The following is a 23,021-nucleotide window of genomic DNA, read 5'->3' as shown; positions in this document are numbered from 1 at the left end:
TATGGATACAGGTTGTAAAAGCCGAGGGGATGAGTACCCACCTAACCACAGTCAAGCCTGAGAAAGAGCTACGCTACTCTATGCATTTTATACCGATTGACCATGACTGAACCAGGTGGATAGTTTTTGCTATTTTGGCGTTTTAATTTACTAAATATGGAAATATGCATGGATATGGCACTGAATAAGAACGGAATGGCAAGAAAGGATATATAGTTGTTGGGACAGTGCTTAGATGATGATGAAGATGAAAATATGCATGGATGAACAACAAAAAGAAAACAGGGCAATCAAATTTTAAATGCCTATTATTTCACATGCTTTGGCAGTGGTTTGCAATGTCTCAATAGAACGCCTCTGGTATCCTAGAAATAGATAAAAAAAGGTTTTCTACTTTTTAAAACCAGAACAAGGAGATGATTTTCCTAAAAAAGTCTACTCTCAGCTTAGCTAGAATGCTCCTGTCCTGTGGATCATACCAACTCACATTTAAATTTTAAATAGATTTGAATTCAAGAGAATAATGTTTTTTTTTTTATCAATTTTCTTCTACCTTTCTTTTGGTACAAGGTTGAAAAAATTGGTTTTACATGCTACACATCACAAGGGACGTTTGGAGTGGGGTAAAGGAGTACCTTCCAACAAAAGATGTTCCAACACCCTCTCAACATGATCTAATACTGCACATTTCATATATAGTGGATCCCAGTCTCATGCTGAGATGTATGGTGTCAGATTGTGTTGGGAGAGTGTTGGAATGCCTTTTGTTGGCAGGTGATCTGGACCCGAGGCAAGGCAAGTTGCATATGAGGCCCATTTGTCCATACCACGGAGAGCTTACTGTTGCATGTTTGTCATTAGGGCTCAGTTTGGAAAGAGTACAAATACAAATATGTACATTGCAAATACACAATACAAGATACAAGGTTTTGGGAAAATACGTGACTCCTACACCGTTGGAGGTCATGCATCCCACTAGGCATTTTATACAATAAATTTAAGGTTTAGGGGGCTTTAAGGTTTAAGGGTTTAGAATTTAGATTTTAGGGTTCAAGGATTTGGGCTTTAGGGTTTAGAATTTAGACTTTAGGGTTAGGGTTTAAGGGTTTGGGGATTTGGGCTTTAGGGTTTAGAATTTAGATTTTATGGTTTAAAGTTTTGGGTTAGGGTTTAAGGGTTCAGGGATTTGGGCTTTAGGGTTTAAGGGTCTAGAATTTAGATTTTAGGGTTTAAAGTTTAGGTTAGGATTTATAGGTTAAGAGATTTAGGCTTTAGGATTTAAGGGTTTAGCCTTTAGATTTGTTTTCTTGGTAAAAGTATGGTAGAAAGTCAGAGAAGAGAAGAGCGAAGATAAGAGAGAAAAAAGATTTAAAGTCAAAAACTTGGGTTGATAGTGCCAACTTTGGTATTAAAATTAGGGCAACCCAAACTAGTAACAAATAAAGGGAAAAATTATAGCTATGCCCTTGTGACACTAAAGTACAAAAATATGATAGTTTTAACACTTTGCCTCAAGTTGGGACATAGATGTCAATCATGCCCAACTTATCACATAAGTCATTGTACTACAACTGATGTAGGCCCTTTGTAAAAATGTTTGCAAGTTGCTCATCGGAACTAACATATGGAGTATACACTTCCCCATTAACAAGTTTCTCCTTGATAAAGTGTTTGTCCACCTCAATATATTTAGTTTTATCAAGAAGAAATGGGTTGGCTGCAATATTAAAGACATTTTTGTTATTACAATACAAGGGCATGGGGCTATCAACTAGAAAACCCAGTTCACTCAAAAGATTCTTTATCCACATAACTTCAACCACTCTATGGGAAAGTACTCTATACTTAGTTTAAGCACTAGACCCAGCCATTACATTTTGCTTCTTGCTTTTTCATGTGATTAGGTTTCCTCCCACAAAGGTACAATACCCCACTAGTGGACTTTCTGTCATCAACTGATTTGACCCAGTTAGCATCTGTATACACCTCAACCTTCAAATGCCCATGCTTTTGGAAAAGTAAACCAGCTCCCTCTAAGTGTCTAAGTCTGTGGTTTTAGGGGAATGCATGAATTGACTAAGAACACCCACAACATAAGCAATGTTTGGTTGAGTCATGGACAAGTACAAGAGCCTTCTCGCAAGTCTTTGGAATTGCTTTACATCTTTGATGGTCTGACCATAACAATCACCCAGTCTGTGATTTGGATCAATGGCATAGTCAATTGGCTTCGCCCCTAGTTTTCTTGAACCCTATAACAAATCTAGGATGTATTTCCTTTATGAAATGAAGATCCCCTTTTGTAAGCAGGCCACTTCAATTCCAAGGAAATACTGCAAGGGAACTAGCTCCTTCACTTCAAATTGAGTGGCTAGGAACTCCTTTAGCTTTTGAATTTCAACTTTCTAATCACCCGTGATTACTATGTTATCAACATACACTGATGAGGGCAGATTTGGCCCTCCAGTGAAATTGTGACACGTGGCACCTCGTGAAAACTAGGCGACACCCAGGCAACAACTTACCAAGTTGGTGTCCCACCTGGGCACCGGCCTACGGGCGGCCTGCACGCGGCCTGCGCACTGCTGGCGTGGCCTGGCGCTGCCTGCACGTGACCTACGCGACCTGGTTGACCTGGATCAGCCTGGCACATGATCCGACCTAACTGACCTAGCCGACCTGGATCTGCCCGGCACATGATCCGACCTGGCCAACCTAGCTGACCTGGATCAGCTTGGCACACGACCCGACCTGGCCGACCTGGCAACCCATAAGACGCCCACTGATAAACTCACCAAGGAACTTGCCAAGGAGCTCGATAACTCACCAAAGAGCTCGCCAAGGAGCCAGGCAGCTCGGCAGAGCTCGCCACAAGCAGCTCGGCATAGCCCAAGGAGCTCGGCATAGCTCCCCCGGGCAGCTCGCCACTTGTAGGGTAGCTCGGTACAGAAGAGTAGTTTGGCATATCGCAGGAAGATCTCCTGCCTGACAACCGTACCTGACAGATCTGGTGGCAGCGCCCACATCTCTTGCCAGGCGGCGTCGTGCCTGCCGTCTCTGAAAAGCATGGCACGCCTAACGAGTCCATACCCTGCAACAACAGCCTACACCTGCCACCTCAATCCTGGCTGTAATGGCTTGGGCAGTGGCGGTTACGCCTGATGTGACTGGGCATCACTATATAAGGACTCCGACCCCCAAAGCCAAGGGGGAGGGAATGGAAAAATGGAGGTAATCCCTGCTCTCTAGCTCTCTCATTTCTCTCAAAGCTCTCTGCAATCAGAATGCTAACTTAGGCATCGGAGAGTCCCGCTGGGTAAACACCCCCGAGTCCTCTGATTCAGTTCTCGCAGGTTCCTCAACTCCCGCCGCCTACAAAGAGGAGGAAAGGATGGAGTTCTCATAGGTCCCTCATCTCCCGCCGCCTACAAAGGAGAGGAGATCACCTCATGCAGAGGGCAGTCAGGTTGCGCTACACCAGGGAGCTCCACCACCCTCTGAGTTATAGGCCGCCTAGGAGTAGGTCAAATGACGAGTCCACCCAGGCAGTTCTCCACCAGGGAGCTCGTCACCAGGCAATTCCCCACCAGGGAGCTCATCACCAAGTAGCTCTCCACTAGGGAGCTCGTCACCAGGCAGTTCTCCACCAGGGAGCTCGTCACCAAGTAGCTCTCCACCAGGGAGCTCGTCACCAGGTAGTTCTCCACCAGGGAGCTCGTCACCAAGTAGCTCTCCACCAGGGAGCTCATCACTAGGCAATTCTCCACCAGGGAGCTCGTCACCAAGCAGTTCTCCACTAGGGAGCTCGTCACCAGGTAGTTCTCCACTAGGGAGCTTGCCACCAGGGAGCTCGTCACCAGGCAGTTCGCCACCAGGGAGCTCCATCATCCTCTGAGTCACAGACCACCTGGGAGCAGGTCAAATGACGAGATACTTAGCCAAAAAAAATGATACATCACAAAAATTGGTACGTGACAAAAAATGGTTACATCATACACCATCAAGGCTACAATCTTTCCTTCTCTTCTTTTCACAGATAATATGTCATCAACATATACTATCAAGGCTACATTCTTTCCTTCTCTTTTCACAAATAATGTATGATCAGTCTAACACTGTTTGTAACCAATCTGTTGCATAGCTAGATGAAACTTGCTAAGTCAAGATCTTGATGATTTTTTAGTCCATACAATAACTTCTTTAACCTGCACACTTTTTGTTCTTTTCCTTGGGCACAAAATCTAGGGGGTTGTACCATGTACACCTCTTCTTCAAAATTATCATTCAGAAAGCCATTTTTGATATCTAATTGATGAAGATCCCAATCAAAGTTAATAAATAAATAGAAAAGAACTTTGATAGAATTCATCTTTGCTATTAGAGCAAATGTCTTTACATAATCTACCCCATACACCTAAGTAAAACCTTTTGCCACCAATTGGGCCTTATACCTTTCCACTGTGCCATCAACCCTGTGCTTCATTAATTGTGAATACCCACTTACATCCTATTGGTTCCTTACCTTCAAGTAGGGGTGTCAATTGGACCGGATTTGGTCCAATATGATCAATGTGAGTCCATTACAAATGGGCTAGGTCCAATCCAATTCAATGAATATTTTTGGACTATTTTGGATGGACCAGGTCCAATCCAATCCAATAAATACTTTGGACCATTAAGTCTGGATTGGTCCAATTCAATATGTCTTGTTGGTCAATCCAATCTATCCAAATTGATTTTGGTTTGGATGGGGTCCAATCTAAAACCGGACACCCTACCTTTAGGAAGATCCACCAAGTTCTACGTCCATTTTTCTATAAAGTGTTGATCTCTTCTTTCATTGTATTTATCCATTCAGGTACTGAGAGAGCCTCTACCACATTCTTAGGAATAGGGACACTATCAATGGAATAAAAGAAAGTACGAAAAGAAAGTGAAATGTTCTCATAGGAAACAAAATGGGAGATAGGATGCTTAGTGGTACAAGACCTAACTCATTTCCTTTGTGCAACATGAATGTCTAGGTCATAATCAATTCAAGAATTAATAACAATAGGGTCAACATCAATGGGAATAAGAATACCTTGCTGGATAGGATATTCTCTCGGTAAATCTAATGGTGTTGGTGGTACAATCACTACAAGAAATATCATTTTGAGTGGCAGTTTTTGAAATGGCTAAACGGCAACTATCACTAGAAATATCGGCCTTTAGCGCCAAACAATTAAAAACTACCACTAAAGAGACCAAGCGACTGTCGCTATAGAAGTGGCATGAATCGAGGAGGGTTTTCTCCCTCATGCCTCTTCCTCTTCACATTTCTTCTCCTCCCGCCCTTTTTGTCCCTCTCCTCTCTCAGTTGTCTCTTTCTCTCTATCTCTTTCTCTCCGGACCTTGAATGATTTGAGGTAAACACAGATGGAGGCTTTAGTAAATCCATATCTTTTGAAATTGTTGTTACATGTTTTGTTATTTTCAATCCTTTCTTTCTTTTTTTAGTCGGTTATGATTACCTCTCATATGGTTTACTGAGAACTGGTTTCCATGGTAACTAAATGTCATTGTTGCGGGTGGTTTTTGTCGATCCTTGCAGGTACACAATTAGGCAAATATTGACAAAGAATTCTACTCAATTCGTGATCTTAATAATGCTTAGTTGGGCAGACTTATGGGCGAACGGTGGAGTAAGGGGAGTTTGTCCTGAATGTGGTCCTACTCATATCATGGCTATACATGTTTATATGAGATTAAATGATGTCACCCTTGGTTGAATGGGAAATTTTGTCCTTTCTAGTGGTCTTTTTTGATGTTGATGGTGTTAAACTCACATGTTGAATCCCTATTTTGTATGCTTTTTCTTTGGATCCATTATATGCTCAATTTCAATATAAAGAACCTCTTATTGGAAAGGAGAGTAATATTCATCCTTGTGCTATAAGTTCAACTCTTGGACAGGGTTTCCCTTGAATACTCATTTTAATTTAGAATAATTGAATGCCATAGTAAAGGCTTATACTCATGGTTTCCTTGGGCATACACAAAGATTCATGAAACTTGCTTCTGAGTTGGTATGAACAGTTATACTTTCAAATTACCCAGAATGGTCATTGGTTTTTCTTCCAAAGGCCTTGGAATAGGTGACCTAGTTTGGCACAACAGTTTTTGTCATAAAAAAGAATTATTGAATGAGAAATTATGCTCAATGGAAAATATCATTTTAAATTCTATGTTTTATTCCTATGTTCTTAACATATAGAGAAAGCAAAACACCAAACCAACTAAATAATATTTTCACTGTATTGAATTGTCTTAGAAAGACCTATAAAATTAAAAGATGTAAAGTAGAAGGATCCTGATAATCAATCAAAGAAAGCAATAAAAAGGAATAGTGAGTATAGAAATACTTTTTAAGGAAAAATTACAACATGGTAATTGTTATGGAAAGAATGAAATACAATGCAGCCCTTCAAAAGAAAAAAAAAAAAACAGAAATGTAATGCAGCATGCAGGATATAATGAAGGCAAACTTAATTTCAATGTGGTAGGACTTTACTATTGGTTCATTCTTAACAATTTTTTTTTTTTTTTGAGAAAGAGATGAGGTATTATATTCATTGCTTCAAAAACATATACAAGCCCTGCACAATAAGACATTGTGCATGGGCCACTACATTTTCTCTTCTGTATGCATAGATACAAAAAGTGCATTGAAATAAAGAAAAAGAACTATATGGCCTGTTTCTGAAATACTTGTGACCCTTTATCCATGAAAGCATCTGCCCCATAAACCTTTCAAAAAGCCTTATATTTCTCTCTGTCCATAATGTCCAGACCACCACTGCAGGTACCACTCCCCAGATAACCTTTCCTTCTTTGGATAAACCATTCAAGTGCCAACCCTACAGCAAAGCCTCCGTAGATTTTGGGAAACAGAACTGAGCTTCAAAAGGTCCCAGTAGCTTTACCCATATACTTCTTGCAAACCTGCAGTGTATAAGGAGATGTTCCAACTCTTCCAAGGCTTCACCACAGATTACACACCTTCTGGGTTCCACCCTCATCCCTCTCCTACCCAATGCATCTGCTGTTAGGCACCTCCCCAAAGCTGTAGTGTATAAGGACTTGTGAATCTGCCTGATTTTCCCATACCCAAATTCTGCTGTCCCTCTGACCTCTCAGCTGTGATTCAGTTCCAACCACTGTTCTACCTCCCAATCATTCAGATTTCTTCTGAATGTGATCTATGCATATGAAGTGGTACTGAGTCCAGGGAATGCATAAAGCATTAATTGTCCCCTGGGTTTCAAGCAATGGACTTCATTCCCAAAGCAATGTAAAGAGGACATCTGGACTCTTGTACTAGTATGATTTTTTTTTAATTTAGCTCTGTGGTTTTCTTGGTTATCATGATATTGTTAGGATTTTAACTTATTTGAGTTGATGGCCTGACTTGCAGGTTCATGTTCCTCCATTATGTATTTCCAATGGAGTTTTCAGGGCATCAGAGTTTGCAGGTCTTCACTTTCTTTTGCTGCATTTCCAGTTTTCAGGGCATCCTGGAAATTAAGTTGCAAGTTCATGTTCCTCTGCTTTGAGGCTTATGCTGTCAATGTTTGTGATACATGCTTATGCTGTCAATGTAACATCTGGTTGAGAACTATGATTCATGAATCATTTTAAGTGTCATAGTAGTTGAGAAACATTTCAATGGGAATAATTTGATTTCAGTTTAATATTTCCTTCTTTTTGATAACTGAACAGGTTTTATGGGTTTCATAGATTATTTCCTTGTATTCTACTATACGTTCAACCTAATGGTGTTTGTGTTACATAGTTCAAATTCATGCTTAGTCAAGTGTTGATTAGTGATGTAGGCGCACATGGTCTCGTCCAATAGCGGGCCTGCACGTGTTAGGCAACGCGGTTCAGAGTGGACCCAATCAGGGTGCACACAGAGTAGAGCTTGGCGGGCTTTTCGAAACCAGTAGCATGGAGTCACCTGGCGGTCTCGGATGGCCGCGCTCCCCACGTGCGGATCACATCTAGACCGTTCGAGCTCAACTACCTCCAAGCAGTTTCAAGTATAAATAGGAGGTGACCCCTCTGATGTTCTCTTTCCTTCACTCCTTTCAGGACTGACCTACCAGTCCTCGGCCACCCAGGACCTCAAACTACTTGGCCTCCCTCGCACCTTGGCACCTCGTTACCTCGGCTTGGGAGTAAATTGATAGTGTTGCCCTTCGCCCATTTTGATTGGCAACAATTGGCGCCGTCTACGGGAAACATCGCTAAGACTTCCCTCAACTAAACTCCTATAAATCCAAGAGAATCAACTCCTAAGCCTAAGCTTTAACCGACATGGCAAGAAACACTAGGAACGCTTAGAACTTGGTCACGACAGACCAGTTTCAAGCGGTCCTCGAATGGCTTGACAACCTCGTGCAGAGGCTGGACGAGGTGGGGCGCCCGGCAGGAGGTCGCCCTGCTGGGAGCTTGGGGCACCATGGCGAGTGTGCGTCTCCAGACCCCTTAGCCATCGGCCCTATCAAATCTAACAGTGCCGACCCCTTAGAGTTCGATAGCAGCCGGCGCGCTAGTCAGCAGCCAAGGACCTCACGACCCCTCAGCCAAAGAGGGGAAGAATCAACACAATCTCGTGATCATCGCCGAGACCTAGAACAACATCACCACCACGAAAGAGAGAACTCCTGGGACGAAGGCAAGGCGATCAGGCCATCGGCCCCCCTCTCAAGGGCCGAGGGACGACGTTGCGCCTCTCCCTCACGTGTCTCGGACCTCCGAGACCTCCTGAATGACAGGCGGGCCAGAAGAAACGAACATGGGCCCGCATTAGAATATTCGGGGGTTCGGGCCGACCCCGTCGAGACCAAGAGGGCCAGGACGGGGTATCAAAATTTCGTTATGTATCAGCCCGTATTGGTCGATACGTATCATATTGGGCCCTTCCTGATATGCCCCTATAGGGGTTGTATCAAATCAGACTATGGTTTAGAGGGTAGTTGGGACTTAAACCGACTCCTCTGAACCAGTTTTGAAAAAAAAAATAAATAAAACATAAAAAACACCGATATAGGGTATCGGTATGTATCGATATTTAGAACCTAGAAAAAAATTACATTACCCAAATTAGATCCTAATTTGGTAAAGAATTTCTGGTTCTGTTGCGTGGAACTTGTATTAATAATGTTGGTTAGATCATATTTGGCTTTGTTCAAATTTTGGCAGTACATTTTCCGGTGTGCTAACCGATGAACATGGAAGAGTTCAAGCTATTTGGGAAAGCTTTTCCACCCAAGTTTGCATCAGTGTCTTAAATCACTGTTGTGTGAGGTGAGGCATTTCAATTACCTAAAAATATATTTGTGTTTTGATGTAACCGTTTTTGGTCACGTACCATATTTTGGGATGTATAAATTTTTTTGGCTAAGTACCTTGCGTTTGACCTGGTGGTGACGTGCCTAGGTGATGAGCTACTTGGTGGCGAACTTCTTGGGGGAGAACTGCCTGGTGGCGAATTGCCTAGGGGCGAATTGCCTGGTGGCGAACTGCCCGGTGGCGAACTGTCTGGTAGTGCTCCTTGGTGGCGAACTGCCCGGTGGCGAACTGTCTGGTAGTGCTCCCTGGTGGCGAACTGCCTGATGGCGAATTGCTTGGTGGCGAATTGCCTGGTGGCGAACTACCTGGTGGCGCTGCCTGATGGCGAACTGCCTGGTGACGAACTGCCTGATGGCGAACTGCCTGGTGGCGAACTGCCCGGCAGTGCTCCCTGCCTGGTGGCGAACTGCCTGGTAGTGCTCCCTGATGGCGAACTGCCAGGTGGCGAGCTACCTGGTGGCGAACTGCCAGGTGGCGAGCTACCTGGTGGCGAACTACCTGGGGGCGAACTGCCTGGGGGCGAACTTCCTGGTGGCGAATTGCCTGATGGCGAACTGCCTGGTGGCGAACTGCCTGACGCCGAACTGCCTGACGGCGAACTGCCTGGTAGTGCTCCCTGGTGGCAAACTCGTCACTTGACTTGCTCCTAGGCGGTTTGCAACTCAGAGGATGGTGGAGCTCCCTGGTGCAGCGCTACCCGACTACCCCCTGCGTGAGGTGATTTTCTCTCCTTTGTAGACGGCGGGAGCTGAGGGACCTGCGGGAACTGAATCAGAGGACCTAGGGGTATTTTCCCGGCGGGGACTCTCCGTTGCCTAAGTTAGCATTCTGATTACAGAGAGCTTGGAGAGAAATGAGAGAGCTAGAGAGCGGGGGTTACCATACCCTTTCTCCCCCCTGGCTTTGGGGGTCGGAGTCCTTATATAGTGGTGCCCTTGCGGGTTAGGTGGGTGAAAAGCCTTCAAATGGTAAGACGTCATATCCCGTCAGAACCGGGGTACGGTGATGAACTCCTCGAGGTTGTCAGGCTGGCGCTTGTGCCAGGCGGCCAGGTCGGCGCCTGGGCCAGGTTGTCAGGTTGGCGCCTGTCAGTCGACGGGTCGGTGTCCGGACCAGGTTGCCAGGCCGGCGCCTGTCTGTTGGCGGGTCGGTGTCCGGGCCAGGTTGCCAGGTCGGCGCCTGTGTCAGTCGGCGGGTCGGTGTTCGGGCCAGGTTGCCAGGTCGGCGCCTGTGTCAGTCGGCGGGTCGGTGTCCGGGCCAGGTTGCCAGGTCGGCGCCTGTGTCCGGGTGAGGTCGTCAGGTTGGCGCCTGTGTCCGGGTCAGGTTGTCAGGTTGGCGCTTGTGTCCGGTCCAGATTGCCAGGTCGGTGCCCGTGTCCGGGCCAGGTTGCCAGGTCGGCGCATGTGGCCGGCTGATCCGGCCAGGTCGCGCAGGTCGTGCCAAGTCGCGCGCAGGCCGCGCCAGGTCGCGCGCAGGCCGCGCCAGGTCGCGCCAGGCCAGCCAGACCGGTCCCCGGGGGGGACCAACTTGGTAAGTTGTTGCTTGGGGGCTTGCCTAGTTGTCACGAGGTGCCACGTGTCGCAATTTCACTGGCGGGCCAAATCTGCCCTCATCAATTGCCCCCCACTCCCGAGCTGAGAGTAACTCAGCGAAGGGAGTAGATTTCTTTTGGCCCGTAAGTCGACGAGCTAGTAAGTTTTGATCCAATTCCTTAGGCTTTGGGAGCTGCCTGTTTGTGGCGAGCTGCTAGTAAGACGAGGGGGTCTCCGCCGGTTTCAGCAGTGTAGCCCTTAGGCTCTGGGGCAACTTATAGTTCACTTTTGCTGATTTTGTTCCTGCTGAGAAAGCGATTGGATATTTAGCAATAGTGTGGCCCGCAGGCTTTGGGAGTGACTCATAGTCTACTCTTTTTTGGTTTTTGCCCGTGCCGAAGAGGCGACCGGGTCTTAAGCAGTAATGCGGCCCGTAGGCTTTTGGGAGTGACTCGTAGTCTACTCTTTTTTGACTTTTGCCCGTGCCGGAGAGGCGACCGGGTCTTAAGCAGTAATGTGGCCCGTAGGCTTTTGGGAGTGACTCGTGGTCCACTCTTTTTTGACTTTGCCCATGCCGGAGAGGCGGCCGGGTCTTAAGCAGTAATGTGGCCCGTAGGCTTTTGGGAGTGACTCGTGGTCCACTCTTTTTTGACTTTGCCCGTGCCGGAGAGGCGACTGGGTCTTAAGCAGTAATGTGGCCCGTAGGCTTTTGGAGGTGACTCGTGGTCTACTCTTTTTTGACTTTGCCTGTGCCGGAGAGGCGACCGGGTCTTAAGCAGTAATGTGGCCCGTAGGCTTTGCCTGTGAGGTGTCGAGTTATGATTGTGCTGCATCAGCTTCGTAATGCCGGTCACCCACTCCTACAAGAAGCTATTAGGGGCTCGACCTTTGGGGGCAGCACTACTAACTTTAGGTTGCCAGCTCACACGGGAGCCTTGGAGGGCTCGACCGGTAAGGGCGCCTATGTAGTCTGTTGGCCGTCAACTCCCGCGGAAGCCACGAAGAGCTCATCTTTGTAGGGGGACCTTGCGGAGAGGACTGATGAGGCATCATCTGAATCGAAAGTAAGGTTGGTAGAGCTACTTAGTCTGTTAGCCCCCTGCATAGTTTTTGAGTTCATAAAATATGTAAACTATAAAGTGATATCTTCATAAAAGTGAGAACTTAGCTTTTGTAGGATGAGAACTTAGCTTTTCGTAGCGTATTCCCACAGACGGCGCCAATTGATGTAACCGTTTTTAGTCACGTACCATTTTTTGGGATGTATAAATTTTTTGGGCTAAGTACCTCGCGTTTGACCTGGTGGTGACGTGCCTTGGTGATGAGCTACTTGGTGGCGAACTTCCTGGGGGAGAACTGCCTGGTGGCGAACTGCCTGGTGGCGAACTGCCTGGTGATACTCCCTGGTGAAGAACTGCCTAGGGGCGAACTGCCTGGTGGCGAACTGCCCGGTGACGAACTGTCTGGTAGTGCTCCCTGGTGGCGAACTGCCTGATGGCGAACTGCCTGGTGGCGAACTGCGTGGTGGCGCTGCCTGATGGCGAACTGCCTGGTGACGAACTGCCTGATGGTGAACTGCCTGGTGGCGAACTGCCCGGCAATGCTCCCTGGTGGCGAACTGCCTGATGGCGAACTTCCTGGTGGCGAACTGCCTGATGGCGAACTTCCTGGTGGCGAACTGCCTGGTAGTGCTCCCTGATGTCGAACTGCCAGGTGGCGAGCTACCTGGTGGCGAACTGCTAGGTGGCGAGCTACCTGGTGGCGAACTGCCTGGGGGCGAACTTCCTGGTGGCGAACTGCCCGGCAGTGCTCCCTGGTGGCGAACTGCCTGATGGCGAACTGCCTGGTGGCGAACTGCCTGACGGCGAATTGCCTGGTAGTGCTCCCTGGTGCGAACTTGTCACTTGACTTGCTCCTAGGCGGTCTGCAACTCAGAGGATGGTGGAGCTCCCTGGTGCAGCGCTACTTGACTACGCCCCGCGTGAGGTGATTTTCTCTCCTTTGTAGACGGCGGGAGCTGAGGGACCTGCAGGAACTGAATCAGAGGACCCGGGGGTATTTTCCCGGCGGGGACTCTCCGATGCCTAAGTTAGCATTCTGATTACATAGAGCTTGGAGAGAAATGAGAGAGCTAGAGAGCGGGGGTTACCATACCCTTTCTCCCCCCTGGCTTTGGGGGTCGGAGTCCGTATATAGTGGTGCCCTCGCGGGTTAGGTGGGTGAAAAGCCTTCAAATGGTAAGACGTCATATCCCGTCAGAACCGGGATACGGTGATGAACTCCTCGAGGTTGTCAGGCTGGCGCTTGTGCCAGGCGGCCAAGTCGGCGCCTGGGCCAGGTTGTCAGGTCGGCGCCTGTCAGTTGACGGGTCGGTGTCCGGGCCAGGTTGCCAGGCCGGCGCCTGTCTGTCGGCGAGTCGGTGTCCGGGCCAGGTTGCCAGGTCGGCGCCTGTGTCAGTCGGCGGGTCGGTGTCCGGGCCAGGTTGCCAGGTTGGCGCCTGTGTCCGGGTGAGGTCGTCAGGTCGGCGCCTGTGTCCGGGTCAGTTTGTCAGGTCGGCGCCTGTGTCCGGTCCAGATTGCCAGGTCGGCGCCCGTGTCCGGGCCAGGTTGCCAGGTCGGCGCATGTGGCAGGCTGATCCGGCCAGGTCGCGCCAGGCCAGCCAGACCGGTGCTCGGGGGGGACCAACTTGGTAAGTTGTTGCTTGGGGGCTTGCCTAGTTGTCACGAGGTGCCACGTGTCGCAATTTCACTAGAGGGCCAAATCTGCCCTCATCATGTTTTAATCCATAATGCATGTGGCATAAGCCTTATGAGTCAGTGACCACGCACTTCTATAATTAATAAATAAATAATAGAAATGGAAAACCATGAGAAAATAAACAACTAAATAATTGAAGCTTCCTTATAAATAACATGATCATACTTATTTCCAACTTATATATTTGAACACAAGTTTTTTAAAACCGGATTGGACAGGGAACCATTTTGGGTCCAGTTCTCGGGTTGAATGGTCTGATTGCCTAGTCCAAACGGGCGATTTGCTTTGACAAAAAAATAAAAAGTGTGTGGTCATAAGGCTTAATTAACAATCCAGGTTGACGGTTTGACCACTCGGATCAGTGCTTTGTTGACCAAATCAACAGTTTTTGGCCAAAAACAGTTATGGGGTGAAATGGAATCAGTTAGGTGATTGTTCCTGATTTTTCTGGTCTAACCGGCCAACCCAATTTTGAAAACACTACTTGAACATGGTTTATGTTTGGATACTGGAAGTTGGGAACTATATTATTATTTATTCTCTTTATATGTTGTATGAGATCCACACCTTTTAGAGTGGGACCCATGAATTTGTTAGTGGCGTGAAACATTATCATTGGTTCCACAGCCTGATGAACAACTAAAGCGTTCAGCTAATCCAAATTCATATATATAACACTATTTGCAAAGTAGTAACCAAAACAGGATTGGCATGGATGATGATGATTAAATAATTTTTAAAAGTAGTAATAAATGATTTAAATATTAATAATTTAACAATGGATATGGTTTTAAATAGAATTGATTGGCCAAATAGAATCATGTAGCCAATTTGAATGATAATTAAGAAAAGCCTAAAAATCATACTACTTGAAAGAATGAGGTCATCCATGTTTAACAAGAATTGATAAAAAGATCTTGCAAGGGCATCATTCAAATTGGATGGTGGGGATTGGTTGCAGGGTTCAAAGTATCAACACGTATCGGCCCATACCGACCGATAAGTATCATTCCGGGACCTCCCCGATACGCCCCTATAGTGGGTGTATCGGGGGTCTGACTGGTTCAGGGGGTGGAGGAGCCCTAAATTGGGCCCCCTAAACCGGCTTAAAAAAATAAAAAAAGTAAAAAAAAAGGTATCAATATCGCCCGATACGCCCCTACCGACATATCGGGCGTATCGATATTTTGAACCTTGATTGTTTGATATCATAATTTGGATGTTAAAGCGATCATGCTTTCTTTCTTCTCATTTATTTAGTTGCTTTTGAGAGTAGAATGTTAAATGACATTAAAATCCCTAAAACATATCGTAATTTGGATGTTAAAGAAGGGTGGTATTTGTCTTTTAACATATTTATATTATTATAAAGTAGATGCTTGCCTTGGTTTTGGTATAGGTCATAAAATTTAATACAAGTATAGAATACAAGTGAGTTGGGATTCACTCACAAAAAAAAAAAAAAATTTGTGTCCGTACATCTCATCATGAGATTGAGACCCACCATATTTGTGATGTAGGGGTGAGCATGGGTTGGTTTAATGACAACCTAGAACTTACCCTATAGGGGTTGGTTCCAAGTTTGTGGAACTAGAACCTACCTTGTGAGGGTTGATTTTGGCCTTGGTGGTTCCGGGGTTGGTTCTAGGATCGGACCTGTGGAATCTGTTCTTTCTTTGCTCCCCCTCCCCCCAAAAAAAGAAGCATGTTCTTTAAAAACTTGATTTTCAATAAATATAATATATTGTTTAAAACCCATATTATCTTTATTAGTTAAATTGGATAGCTTAATAAGTAGATTATCATTATATGGTTCAAAACTTATAATTTAAATTTAAGTTTTGTAAATATTACCTCTTACATTACTTAGTGTACACATTCAAATATTAAAATGAAAATAAATGATCAAATAACTTAAGTAACTTAATGGTCAAATGAGATTGTGTCCTTTGTTAACCATGATTGCTTGGGTTCAAATCATTACATCCCCGAAAGTTTTAAGGTTTATTTCAAGGCAGGTTCCACAAAGATCAATTCCACCAAGGCCAGCCAAGGTTGGTTCATCAAGTTGGTTTGGGTAGGGTAAACCCCTAGACCATGGAATCGGTCTGGGTAGGGGTCGGTTCCAAGGATTTGGAACCAGACCCTACCCTATAACAAATTGGGTAAGGTTGGTTCAAGGCCTGTTCAAAGTCGATTCCAGGTAGAATCTACCCATTTGCTCACCTCTATTGTGATGTGTAAGCACAGATCATGTTGAAACGTGTTGGAATAATTTTTTTGTGATAAGCAAATATGACATCTTATCAATTTATATCTTACCCTCTACTTGCACACGTGCATAACACCTACCCCTACACTAGTATATTTAAAAGAGAGGAGGGCCATTCACTATATATTGGTTAAATTTCTTTGGGTATGTAGCAGGCCAAGCCTATAAATTTGGCAGTTTGGATATAGTTTCAACATAGGGTCTCAACAACTTGTTCCAATGGCTAGGCTTATTAATAATACCCGAAAATCAATGGCCTAAAATGACATCCAATCCAATTATCTTGGATTTGAATGATGTATTATGTAACCAAATCGCATTCGAATTTTGTAGTATGCATCCAATTAAAAATTGGGTTGGGTTTAGATTTGATTAAGTATGTGTTTGGTTCCATTTATATTTATTGAATAAACATTTGTACTTTATTTCTTGGTAAAACCGAGAAATGCAATAATCACAACTGTTTATGACAAATAGGCACCACTAGGCGCCACTAGGCTCCACATCAGCGTAACAGTGAAAAAACGCCTAACCGTTTGTGGAAGCTTTAAAAAATAAATTCCACAAACGACTGACATGCACAAAAACCAAGGTTGACTTTTTCATTTTCGATGCATGCAGAAGAGTAAGAGAGGGAAAATGCTGAAGTGGTGCCTATGTGGCACTGTCAATAAACCTTTACTGAATAAATGTAAACGGAACCAAACACCCTCTAAAATCTGAATTCGTTTATATTATAATATTTATTGATTATAATATATAAATTTTATATAACTATATTTAAAATTATAAAAATGTGTATTTTATATATTATATTACATATGAATTTATATATGTATATATATATATATAATAAATTCAGTATGTTATATTTATATTAATTTATTATATATAAAAGTGGAAAAGTAATTAATTTTTAATATTTTGTATTTTAAAAAATTAAAGCAGAGTTGGGTTAAATCTGAATCCCATTTGAGTATTCGAATTTGAATATAAGGTATTCAAATCCGATCGGAGTTGGGATGCAAACTTTCAATAATCAAGTCGGATTCACATTTTTCTTAATCCAATCCAAATCCGATTTGATTACCGCTCTACCAATGGCCATTGCAGCTATACATTGGGAACATCTCGCCATGAAAGACAAGGGAGATGTTCTCAAATACATGACTGCAATGGCTGTTGGGACCGGTTGTTAGCAAGATTCAAAATATCGATACGATACGCTTCGTATTGGGTGTATCGTAGCGTATCTTTTGGGTCCCAAAATACCTGTTAATAAAAAAACCCTTTTTAACTACCCAAAAACCAAAATTTGAAAAAAAAAATCTTAAAAAAAGTTAATTTTGTGTGTATCTAAGTATCGATACACCTCTGCCGATATGTAGAAATGTATCAATACTTTGAACCATGATTATTAGGACTAGATCTAGACTCAATTTTTGGACCTGGTGAGGATATGGGCCTCGACTGGGCTTCACCGCAAAACCTAGGTTGTTCGTTGCTTGGAAATACATCCAATGCAGAAATCCGATTCCCACTGCACAGCTATAAACATTCAAAACATTCAAAAACCACACCCTATACACTCATGCCCACCCATAAATTGGCATCAATTCCGAGTTGGCACCTACCCCAAATGAACTTTAAACCTACAAATTCTGACACTGGGGTATGGGTCATTCTCCCAAAATTTTTTTGGTCTAGGACGGATCGGGCTAGAAGTGTCATTGTCACCCCTCTATATGGGATAAAGGCACCCGGGCTAAATTCAAACCAGGTTAAACTCCTGCCCCTGGACCTAGTCGATCCAAACCCGAAAAACATTGGGCAGGGCGTGAGAAAATGAGAATTGAGATAAAACGGATCATAATCGTTACCCAAACCCAAATTTCTTTCCAGACTTGCAAGGGAGAAAAGGCCAATTTCTTACCAAACCCTCTCTTTGCGTTCCCGCCAATTAAGACATTCTCTCAAATGCTCCATTCATCGTTTGCACAGACTAAACAAGCTCCCTTCAGGCTTCAGCCATGGCTCTCATGATCTCATATCTCCACATTCTAACCCTAATTTCCCTGTTCAATCCCCTCGTCCAAACAGTCAACTTCAGCTATCCTGCAGTCTTCAACTTCGGAGACTCCAATTCCGACACCGGTGGCCTAGCTGCAGCGATAGCTTTTCCTGTCAACTCTCCGAATGGCCAGACCTACTTCCTCAAGCCTTCTGGGAGGTTCTGCGATGGCCGCTTGATTGTTGATTTCCTCGGTAAGTTTCTTCATCCACAGATACTCGATTCATCAGCTTACGTTGAAACCTCAGATTATTTGAGAGGTGCTTTACTTTTGCAGTTGATGCAATGGACCTACCACTTCTAAATGCATACTTGGATTCGGTTGGTGCACCAAATTTCGGAACAGGCTGTAATTTTGCAACCGGAGGGTCTACCATACTTCCGGCAAATGCAGCTTCAACCAGTCCGTTCTCCTTTGGTATCCAGGTGGCTCAATTTCTCAGATTCAAGGCTCGGGTTCTTGAGTTGCTAGCAAAAGGCAAGTGATGTATACTTTGATCTTTGTAAAAATTTGAAGAATTTTTGGAATTCCATGAATGTAAAGGTTATGATGAATTGGAGAATGTTTCAAAAGAAAAATAATTCCTCTAAATTTCTGTTCCTCTTATAGTCTTATTTAATACCTCAAATTAAAAGTTAAAGTGTTGGAGAATAAAAACCTATTCAAGAACCTCATTCAACAGCTTAAGGTTTTAGGTAGAAGGATTATTTCACCAGTGTTCAATCTTGTTGTATCATTATAATTAATTAAATTTCAGCACAAAATATGGGTGGGTCTGAGTTTATCACTGCTTAATTGGATGTAATTTCATGTGAGGGGGCATGTTAGAAAAACCTATTCAGATATTTAACACGGTTCAAGTTTTTAAATTGAACAGTTCCTTAGTTTAACTTATGGATTGCTCGGTCTCTTTCTGTGTGAAAATTAAAATTTTGACTTGCTTCTATTTGATACTAAAATGGTGGTCATTGAAATCTAATTTTTCTCTATCTCTCATTTAGGTAAAGGATTAGAAAAATTCCTGCCCCCAGAAGATTATTTCAAGAAGGGGCTCTATATGTTCGATATTGGGCAGAACGATCTTGATGGTGCATTTTATTCCACTTCAGAGGACCAAGTACTTGCTTTGATTCCAACTATTTTGCAGGAATTCGAATCTGGAGTTAAGGCAAGTCATAAGCAAAATTAACTGCAGGGTTTGATTTAATGAAAGATAATGACACCTAAATGCTAGATATATTGTGAACTCTTTGAAATTTGAACAAGTGGTGCTAGACTTATTGTTCGATAGATAACAGTTGAAAAAAATAATAAAATATTCAAACGCATTAAAGATGACATAAGGGCCACAGTAGTTGTTCAGCGGGTTATAAAACCAATGGTAACACCACACACTTGTCATAAAATTAAAATACATGAACACAGGATGAGAGGTTGAATGATTATGGGTTTCATGTGTTTTATATCACTGGTGTGGAGAGGTTGAATGATTATGGGTTTCATGGGCCCACAGAATACAGCCATTGCATTCAGACATTCAGTTAATCTGAATTAATTTAGAAGATCTCAACCTTGTATTATGGGTTTCATGTGTTTCATGGGCCCACAGAAATGACAGAATATAGCCATTGCATTCAGTTAATCTGAATTAATTTAGAAAACCCCAACCTTGTTAAAATCTCTTTGGCTTAAGGCTCAGTTTCGAAAGAGTGTAAATACAAATATATATAATGTAAAACCTTGTATTTTTTACATATTTGTATTTGTATTCTTTTCAAATTAAATCTAAAAGACAAAATAATAAACTTTTCAGTTCAGCAATTTAAACTGTTATTAAACTGCCTCTTAGATAGGGTGGAATCGAGTTTGGATCTACTCCTCACAAAATACTCTTCACACTGACCTTGTAGCATATTTTTGCTCTGCACCTGAAACATCTTGTACTTATAAATTTTTAGTTCATGGGGACAGATGGACGCTGTGAGGTCGGAGTGAGGCACGCTGTGTGAGGAACAGATCCAATCTCGGTGGAATCGGTTGGACTGTCATGGTTCTTAGGCTACCTAGCTAGTTCTTAGAAATGGCGACTTGGTCACACCTCTCTCAAATACATTTGTGAACACCTCTTATAACCCATAATATTTATCAGTATTTTCAAGTTGACGTTAAACTGGTTGGTCTGTTTCAAAAAAAAAAAAAAAAGAAAAACAAAAATCTGTTCGTTAGATATTATTTTTTCTTTTTGTTTGCATTATTAGTTATTTTTTATCATTTATTTTTAATTAACACTTAATTTTGTATAATTATTAATTAGTTATTTTTATCAAATTATTTTACAAATTTTCTCTATTTTATCATTTAATTTATCTGAAATATATATATAAAACTTTATTATGATTCTACTAATTTAATTCTTCATCAGAAACTATATGAACAAGGTGCAAGGCAGTTTTGGATTCACAATACGGGCCCCCTTGGATGCTTGCCTCGTATTATCGCCACATTTGGAAATAACTCTTCAAAGATTGATGAGCTTGGGTGTGTGAGTTCCCACAACCGTGCTGCTACGCTTTTCAATTTACAACTACATGGTCTTTGCAGAAAGCTGCAATCACAGTTCTTGGATGCGAATGTCACTTACGTGGACGTCTTCTCCATCAAACTCAACCTCATTTCAAATTCTTCTCAGTATGGTATTTCAAATAACTGTTGCTCTTATTCCCTGTAGTGTAGTTTTATTTGCATTGGTAGGGGTGAGTAAGAAAAACTGATTGAAATCGAATCAATTAAAAATTTGGTTAATCGAATTAATCAGTTTGGTATTTTAAAAAAATTGAAGGTATCAGCCTGGTTTCAGTTAATCAATATAGAAAATTGACGGTTAATTGAACCAACCGATATACATATATTTTTATACATTTTATGTATATATATTATATTATAAATTAATAAATATACATTATATAAATATATATTTATAATATATAGTATATTATTTATTATTTAAAATATAATATTATATGCATTTTAGTTTTTTATATATTTATATATTTTTTATAATATATTATAAATATAAAAACCAAAAAATGATGAACTGGACCAACAATTAACTAAACAGGTCAACTGGTTAATTAATCGGTTTCGGTTACTAATTTTCTAAAAACTGATAATACCAGTTAGGTTTCAAAAATAGGAACGGAACCATGAACACACTTATGCATTGGTGCAAAAATATGATCAAAGTGCAAATGATTTGATTATAAATTCTGATTTATTCTTGTTTCAGGAAAGGATTAAAATATTGAAACATCAGATATCCTCAAATGGGTATCAGTGCATATCAGTATGATTGATACCCTTTGATGTTTTTTTTTTTTTAAATTTTATATGTGTTAGAAGGTTTCATATGGTATTTTAAAATTTTAAAGATAAAAAAAAATTCTTGTATCAATATCAATGTATCCAAATATATCTGATTGCACGGATACAATATATTATATCAATATTTTAATCCTTAGTTTCAGGCTTCACTTTATTTTATTTATTTGCATTGTGGATATAGTAAAATAAAACTTAAAGCAAAGCAAAATAAAAGCTGAAGTAAATCTGAATCAGACTCCATGCTCTTCTTCTTAGTTTACACTCTCATACATTTATATATTAATGTTAGTACAAATAAAATTGCACTGCAAACAACAGATGGATCAGAGTTACTAATCATCAAAAAATTATGAATTTCAGGATTTGCACACTTCATAACAGCTTGTTGTGGGTATGGAGGGCCACCCTTGAACTACGACAGTCGGATCTCATGTGGCCAAACAAAGAGCTTAAATGGGACATTAGTCACGTCAAAACCATGCAACGATACCAGAGAATATGTAAACTGGGATGGGAACCACTACACGGAGGCTGCAAATCTTCACATTTCATCACAAATACTCACCGGAAAATATTCTGATCCACTTCTTTCAGATAGCATGCAATTCATTTTCAGATCAAAGTTCTAGGAACTCAATTTATGTATTTCTTGTTTCTGTTCTTTGAGCAGCGTCCAGCGTTTCATCTGAATTCTAATTTGTATTTTGTCACATGGGAATCCTCGGAGTAATGTAAGAGTAGTTGTAAGCTCTGTATAAGTTCTATGCAATTTAATTATTGTTGACTATGGAAATAAAGTACAATATAAAACATTCGATTATGCAAAAATAAAAAAATTAAAAATCTTGTGCATGATGGATTCAAAAATAAAAGATATGGTAAACATTCAGTTAGACACATGTACAAGGTTTATAGTATTGAGATACATCCCGTATCTGATTCATATGTTTAATAATTAAATAACATAAAAATGTCATTGTAAAATAAAAAAAGAAAATAAAAAAAGCACCGGATTCAAAGTATCGATACATTTCTTCGGCGTGTTGGGGTGTATCAATATTCATTTGAGAGGGCTGAAGTGGAGTGATTTCTAGTTTTCTGAGGTGGGCCCAACATATTGAAAGGCTGTGTTCTCTTCGACTTCTTTTAAAAACTTATTAACATTATTTAAGAGCAACTGAACCAAATAGAGTTCACTTGCAAACTAAGTATGTGTTTGGCATAGATGCAAAGGTGCCGTATATGTGTGGGTTGAAAACATTGTTTTGTAAAAAAAATGGTGTTTTTTTTTTTGGAAACGTTGCTGTCAGATAGGACGTTTTTTGGGGCAACAACAATATCTTCTGTTTGGTATTATTGTTTATATTTATTTTCAGCACTGGTACCTATTGTTCGTTGCGCCATGTCACTGCCACATCATGTCCCCATTGATAATAACGAGCTCCAATTTGAGAAAATGTCGAATTCGGCGTTTCTCCAGACTACGCCTTCTCGATTTCTAATGTGTGGTTTGGGGCACCATTTTTTATGAAAAAATAGTTTCAAATATGTTACTGTTTTCTAGAGCATCGATTTTTCCAACATGGCACTGATGTGTCACCGTTTTCTGGA

The 23,021-nt window shown here is 42.2% G+C and overlaps 1 protein-coding gene across 1 annotated transcript; it reads left to right on the top strand.

Annotated features, from left to right (window-relative positions):
- The first annotated feature begins 17,901 nt into the window (after positions 1-17,901).
- Positions 17,902-22,253, top strand: LOC104612974 (GDSL esterase/lipase At1g54790-like). The gene is made up of 5 exons (XM_010280651.3): positions 17,902-18,222; positions 18,306-18,506; positions 19,031-19,197; positions 20,452-20,722; positions 21,771-22,253. The coding sequence occupies exons 1-5, from the start codon at positions 17,988-17,990 to the stop codon at positions 22,037-22,039; spliced, it is 1,143 nt and encodes a 380-aa protein (XP_010278953.1). The 5' UTR covers positions 17,902-17,987; the 3' UTR covers positions 22,040-22,253.
- Positions 22,254-23,021: the final 768 nt, after the last annotated feature.

This window comes from Nelumbo nucifera, chromosome 4 (genome assembly GCF_055504915.1).
Source record: "Nelumbo nucifera cultivar China Antique chromosome 4, China Antique-T2T, whole genome shotgun sequence".
NCBI lineage: Eukaryota > Viridiplantae > Streptophyta > Magnoliopsida > Proteales > Nelumbonaceae > Nelumbo > Nelumbo nucifera.
Note: the sequence above shows the minus strand (reverse complement) of the source record. Positions and strands in the feature narration are given on the sequence as shown.

Excerpts from the sequence above, each read along its gene's own strand:
- LOC104612974 (XM_010280651.3), top strand. The coding sequence starts at position 17,988 with ATGGCTCTCATGATCTCATATCTCCACATTCTAACCCTAATTTCCCTG. Across the intron at positions 19,198-20,451 it reads AATTCGAATCTGGAGTTAAG|AAACTATATGAACAAGGTGC; the intron begins GCAAGTCATAAG and ends ATTCTTCATCAG. Across the intron at positions 20,723-21,770 it reads TTCAAATTCTTCTCAGTATG|GATTTGCACACTTCATAACA; the intron begins GTATTTCAAATA and ends TATGAATTTCAG.